Raw genomic sequence first — 6,772 nt, forward strand, 5'->3', positions numbered from 1 at the left:
CCAAAGTCGGGCCCGCGCCCCGCCACTCGACCGTGCTGGGTTCCGCTCGGAACCGTTCGGCTCCGCTTATCTTTTCTCGGCGCTGTGTACACAGTCACGGACACGCAGGGACCCACGCACACTCTCACACTCCTTTGCTCTCCACAGTTAAAGTCCCTTCTGATGTTAACACACCGCAAAGTAAGCACTCTCTTCCCAAGCCCGTTTGACACCGCCGCCACGCAAAGTATCCCTGCCTGCTTTTCGGACGCCATCTCCCCCTATGAAGGAGCCGTGCCCAGCTATGACGGCCGAGAGGGGGACCGGAACTGGGGCCGGGCCGGGGCCGTGGCAGTGAGACCCCAATCCGCCGGGTTTTTCGGGGTCGCCTGCGCCGCCCGCGAGGAATTTGAGAAGCGAGCCTAAAGGCGGCGAGGGGCAGGCGGTGCGGGATGCAGCAATGGCTTTTGGATTGGTAGGAAAAAGAGAGCGCAATTCCTACAGGTTTACACCAGCACTGCTCTGAGGAGCCGTTTGGCTTTGCAGACTCAAAGTCTTTTTTTTCTCTCCCTCCCCCCCTTTTTTTTAAGACATCTTCCCCTCTCCCTGTCTCTCACTGAAAGCGAATTTATTATACTTTGGTTAAAACAGTAGTACACTCTTTTGTTGGAACCGTTACCAAGGCGGGAGTGCCTGTGATTTAGGGAAAATGAAAACAACTAAAAGCCAGAAAGCAAACTAAAAGATGCGGTGCTGAGAACCGCAGAATGTCAAAAATAGTCTTTTTTTTTTCCAGAGAAACGGTGCTCTGTACATCTCAGCCTTTCAGATATCCCGCGCAAAATCTATTTCATCTGATCTGTTTCTCTGATCCCTCCGAAAAAAACACACAAAAACCAGAAGCCTACCGCCCCCACTGCTTTGTCAACAGTTCTCTAAGCGAGAGTTTACCTAGACCACGATCGTTTTGCAGTTAAATCAAGATCAATATTCTGATCTCTGACGAGAATTTTATTAATATTTTATTTGAAAATCTCATCTTGTTTCCGACAAGTCCTGGTTTGAGGTTGGTTCACTTTGGATAGGGCGTCACCACATTATTTCTTAATGACTTTCCCAGCTGCTTCTTTCCATTTTCCACCATCAACAACCATCTGGTATCTTATTAGCACCTCAATGCTCATTTAGTGTTCTCATTTAGGAGAAAAAAAGAAGTAAACACTCAAAATATTACACATTTTAACGGACCGTCTTTGGAAGATTAATGCCTTTATAAACCGATAGATTGTCTCTGTCAGTCTCTTTTTAACCAACAGATCGGAATGGCAGAACTTTATTCTGGGGAGTGCCCCTTTTTTTTTCTGCTAAGATTGTGCTTAATCTCACAGGGAAAAATCGTTCACAGCTGCATTTCCTCTGTGTTTATTTAAAGCTCAAATCGTTACAAATAATTCTATTTCCTAATCTATTTTTTTCCGGCTTCGGTCGGAATGTACACCAAAGCACTAAAGCTCTTTATTCAATTTAGGAACCAGTTTGGACGGCAGAGTTATACACTAGGGAATTGTGAGAAAACTTGTCCCTTTCATTTTCAAGAATGTATATTATAACCTAAATGGAAGTCAGATCCATTTATGATCGGAAAAATGATAGTACAGAACACGTCTGATACATCACAGTTGAAAAAAAAATAGTTTTAATTTTGCTTGTCAAGTATTAGCTTCACTCAGTTTCTTAAATTTATGTGTATGAAAAGGGAAGCTGACAGTTTGCTTTTGACATAATAGCTGCAAGAATCATTAAAAGCTTGGATTGGTATTTTAAGTTTCAGCTACCCAAAGGCAAAAAGATTTGACTTTTTAGAAAGCAGATTATAAATGTTTGAATTGGTTTGTAATATACGTATAAGATCTGCAGCAACAGAATACATACCTGAAGAGAGCTCATAATTTCATTTAGTTTATTAGACAAAAATATATGATTTAGACAAGTTTTGCTGACGCGCTATTTACAATCTGAAATCACTCTATATACAGAGAAAACACAAACACATGGGAAACATTTACCAAACAAATAATCCAAGAATGGTTAGAATAACACGATCTGAAATGGTACAGTGAAGAAGGGGATCCATCTACAGATTTGTGTAATCGCCTTTATGGATTTGCACCACCTTATTGCAAGAAGAGATTGATGGGAGTCGTTTATATCGTTTCCTTTTTTTTTTTTTTTTGTCCTTAATACCAGTCTCTGTAATATTTTTTCACCAAACCAATTAATCAAGCAGAAGGGAGAGCTGTTAAAATTCTCGGTGTTCCCTCTTGCTGAGCCAAAGAGCTGCAGGGGGGTAAGGGAGGAAGAAAAGAAAAAAAGACGTAACAATCTTTCAGAAAAAAAAATCCATTCCTATAATAGCCTGTCTATTGCTGTAACATCCTAATATTAGTTAATTGCACAGAAATCATTGCCACTTTTGTAATTAACACAAGATCTTTGAGGTCTGCTAAGTTTCAGAGAAGTTACAGGCCGGCTATGTACAATTGTAATTTAGCCTAACTTTGAAAAGATTACAGCAACTTTTATATTGTTCTTTTTGTCTGTATGCATTATTATGGTGATGATTAGGTGCTATAATTAGTCTTTATTATTCAAACACTCTGTTTCACATAAGTAACATTCCTACAGTGAAAACAAACAAACAAACTCACTTGTCTCGGACAGGCTGGAAGGGCGACTTCAGTGACTGAGGTGGGGATTCAGTTCTTGGTACATTTTCTCTTTCTAGGAGACAGAAGGAAAAAATCAGAACTGTTTCAGAACAACAACAACAAAAATATGGACAGTGTGTGAGAATATATTTCCCTCAACCTCTTGTTCAGACCTGGGAAGGTCTGTGTGTGAGCTTATGTGTGGGCTATATGTGTGAGCTTACAGCACCACCCCTTATTTTCAATATTTATGGAGTATGCAAGCTTTCCTTGCCACATTTTGTACTGTCATTGAAATTATTTGGAGCTGAGGGCCAGGAAGGAGAGAAGGAAAGCAAAACTCAAAGAACATGTTTCACAGCACTGTTCCTACATTCTCATCTTATTTGATGGGCATATAGGGTGAGAATGTAATTGTCCACATGAAATGGGCTTGATGTATGCAATCAACAAGCTTGGGGCAGGGGGATGTAGGGGAGAATCAATGTTAGAATAAACTATCTGTAACTCCCTTCCAAGTAGTCAGTTACACCAGGGCTGAGTTGGACACTGTTCCTCAAGGAGTAGTTCATGTGCATGTTGGGGACAAAGGGGGAGGTGCGTGTCCGATGGTTTAATTACCTATGTGTTTGGGGCTGGTCCTCTCTGAAGGTTTTTCACTGCTTAGGGCTCCAAGGGTTGCTGTTAAAACAGAAGGTTGTTGCTGGGCCTGGAGGTGGTGATTGTGATGAGCAGCGTGGTGGTGATTTACTCCCAAAAAGGACCTCACATTTAGCAGGGAACTCTGGGTGAGGAAAGCCCCATTTGTCCAGTTGTGAAATTTGCCAATCTGGCATGTGTAGAGTCCATGGCTAGGGAGAAAAGCAGGATGCTGGATCTGTGGAGAAGTGTGGTTGACCTGGGGAGGAGGGGGTGGAGGGGGAGAAGATTTCAGGGCACCATCAGGACTGGTTGCTGTCTCTGCCAAAGACCAGATCTTGGGTTTGCTGTGAGATGGCATCTGTAAATTGTTCTGTCCTCCGGGACTGATGATTCGTGTGCTATTGTCAGAGGCCTCCTTCCCCATGGCCAGTGCGTCTTTGGGCTTCAGCCCTTCAGACTCTGATAGCGCCAAATCCTTCTCCTTTTCCAAGTGTTCCTCTTCACTGCTTTGTCTCAGGAGCTCGGGCTTCTCCTCCTCTTCCTCATTGCTCTGCTCTCCATCGTTCTCGTCGATTTTATCTATGTCTATGCTCTCCAGGTCGATTTCCTCATCGTCTTCATTCTTCTCGGGGTCCCCTTCGTTGTCACTCCCGAAGAGGTTTGCATCTTCTTGGTCCTTACTCCTGGAACCCCAGGTCACCTTGTTTTCCTTCTTCAGCCGCCGGCGGGCATTGGCGAACCAGGTGGAGACCTGGGTGAGGGTCATCTTAGTGATGATGGCCAGCATGATCTTCTCACCCTTGGTGGGGTATGGGTTCTTGCGGTGCTCGTTGAGCCAGGCCTTGAGGGTGCTGGTACTCTCCCGAGTGGCATTTTTGGGCCGCCCCGGGTCCCCGTACTGGAACTGTCCGTAGGGATAATAGCCAGGGGCAGTGTGGGCAGCAAAGGTAGCAGGGTGGACACCCGGATTATCTTTCAGCTCGTACTGGGAGCCCTGCAACATATTCAGACAAACACAGAGGAAAAAAACACATCAATTATCTCATTAGCGTCTCTAACAGACCTGCATAGGCTGCTCCAGGAGCCGGAATACGCCTTGGAGCGGTGCAAAGGGTCTTCACAGCCAAATTCGGCCCTCCCCACTCTGGGCTCTTCACATTTAGATCAGACAGAGGTATTCCCAAATGATCCCACACACACGTCTTGCAGGGAAAGGAAAACAGAGGGGCTAGGCTGGGCTCAGCGAGACATTACGTGTGTTTTTCTCCGCAAACCAAATCTGATCAAACGCCGGGAAATGCAGCAACTCCGCATTCGCCTGGACGAGACAATTTACTGTGCCCTGGGAATGCCCAGGCAGAGGCAGAAGGCGCTGCCCCGCAGCTCCAGCCTCCCACTCACAGTATAGCAAATGTTGGCGACAGAGCCAAGAGGATTTTACAAGTATATGCAAGGCGTCTGCCTTTGGCCCCAAATCTGCCTGTAAAAGAGCTGTTATGAGACACGACTGGGAGGTGAACGCACAACTTCAGTATAAGACACTTCTAACATAAGAGATTTTCCACACACAGGACAACTGCCCTCCCAGATCATTCACTAAGGTCCTGGTGTAAAATATTAACTTCTGTTAGAAGAGCCTTTAAACTCTTGGGAAAAAAAAATGAAGTCCACACTCCGTAGAATACGGATATGTGGTCACTTTATCTGTAAGTTTTGCTTTGATCTGAGCAAACACAAATTATTTACAGGCGTTTAGAGACGGCGATTTATTTGCAATCAATATTCTTTTTATCATCAGCAGTAAAACACAGCGAGTCAAATTATCCCATCAGGTGTTTTGGTAAATAACATTTTATCTTTCTAGCAACCTAATTAGGCCTCATTATTATCCCAAATTGTCTAGATATTAACTTAATATTTTAGCTCGTGATCTACAAATGCTCAGAATTTTAGAGTTTATTTCAAAATATCACCGTCATGGCAAACCACTGCAGTAAAACACCAGGATACTTTGCGAACAGGAAAGAGAACTGTTCCTGAATAACTAACATTTAAAGCCTTTTTCTTTTTTTTTTTTCTTCCTTGCTTCTACTACAATCTCGCTTTTTTTTCTAGTCCAAAAATACACTCTTAGTATTACTTTTGCGAAATTTGTGTTAGTCTTAAAAATGAACCTCTTCCAAAATGTCGGCGAAGGAACTAATCTAACTTTGTCAAACAGTTAAAAAGGAACACGTATTTTAATTTCAGAAACCAAGCTGATACACAAAGAAGCCCGCTGTAATTTTTGTAATGTGTTACAGAGTAGGCTTTCTACACTCCCTTTCTTCCGCTGTCTGTTGTTATTGTTGATGAAATATTTTTTCTGTAATCTCTGTTGGGAATTCTTTTGTAGAAGCCACTTGTAAATTACTCATTGCTTCTGTGTCAACTTTTACTGCATTTCCAAAATCAAGATTAAAAAAAAAAGTAGAAAATACATGCTGTTAAAAGTGCCTTCTTAGGAAATGTTTGCAGCACGAAATTATTTGTTTTCAGACGCTGACCCTTGTTCATCAGCGTATCTACCTACTTGCCCACATACATGTTTTAAAAACTCTCACAAGTTATGTCTTGCATGCACCCAGTTATAAATATTCACACTTCTATGTTTCAGGGGGGAGAAAAGAGGGGCATTTAGAAATTAAGTGGAACCCTATGGGTACCGCCGCCGAAAAATTTGGAGATGCTAGCAACGAAAACATTTCAACGACACCAGAGATAAGAACAGTTAGTTTGGAAAAAAAAAAAAAAGACGTCTCACTTTTTAACTATTGCATTCTAAAGAAAATGAAATAAAATCCGAGGACAATCTGGGTGACGGTAATTTGTTTTAGTGTTAATCCCAATACGCCTTTCTGCTCCGAAGCCTACAATGGGGTTTAGGTGTCTTCCTTCGCTTGATGCAAGTCCCATCTCTGATACTCGCCATGATCTGAGTAGGAAAACTTCAGGGAGCAAAACGGGCCGGTTTTTTTAAGGCTTAAGGGAAATGTCTCGAAAGGCACGGGCGTGCTACGACCACTGAGGCTGCATCGTGACCTTTCGGACCGGACCTGCTCATCGCTCGGCGGGAGAGGAGAGGACCAGGAGGGAAGAGGAGCGCTCTGGAAAACCAACTGGAATAGGACCTACCCAATCACCCGTCAACACCACCACCAGCAACGACGAGGAAAGGAAAAAAACAATCCAGCCGAGTTGCTAGGGAAAACCGACAAGAGGAAAATAGGACCACTACTCAACCTCTTCGCCGCCACGAAGGAAAACTCGGAGGAGTTTTACCCGGCTGGAGCGACAGGGCAAGTGGGGACGGAGCCTGGGGTCCCTCAGCCCCTCTCTACCCCGCGGACCCACCGACACACACGCTCCCCTCTCCGCGGCGGACCCCTCCACCGCGCTTTGCA

General features: G+C 43.9%; 1 protein-coding gene across 1 annotated transcript; it reads right to left on the reverse strand.

The window, feature by feature from the left end:
- Positions 1 to 2,258: 2,258 nt before the first annotated feature.
- On the reverse strand, positions 2,259 to 6,569 carry LOC104543641 (iroquois-class homeodomain protein irx-1-A-like; the record flags this gene model as incomplete). Its single annotated transcript, XM_010188302.1, has 5 exons — positions 2,259 to 2,316; positions 2,688 to 2,760; positions 3,309 to 4,341; positions 6,035 to 6,139; positions 6,504 to 6,569. Coding segments are annotated over 5 exons (1,335 nt in total), but the record flags the coding sequence as incomplete, so codon positions are not given.
- Between the last annotated feature and the right edge of the window lie 203 nt (positions 6,570 to 6,772).

Source organism: Mesitornis unicolor, unplaced genomic scaffold (genome assembly GCF_000695765.1).
Source record: "Mesitornis unicolor isolate BGI_N332 unplaced genomic scaffold, ASM69576v1 scaffold16727, whole genome shotgun sequence".
NCBI classification, from domain to species: domain Eukaryota; kingdom Metazoa; phylum Chordata; class Aves; order Mesitornithiformes; family Mesitornithidae; genus Mesitornis; species Mesitornis unicolor.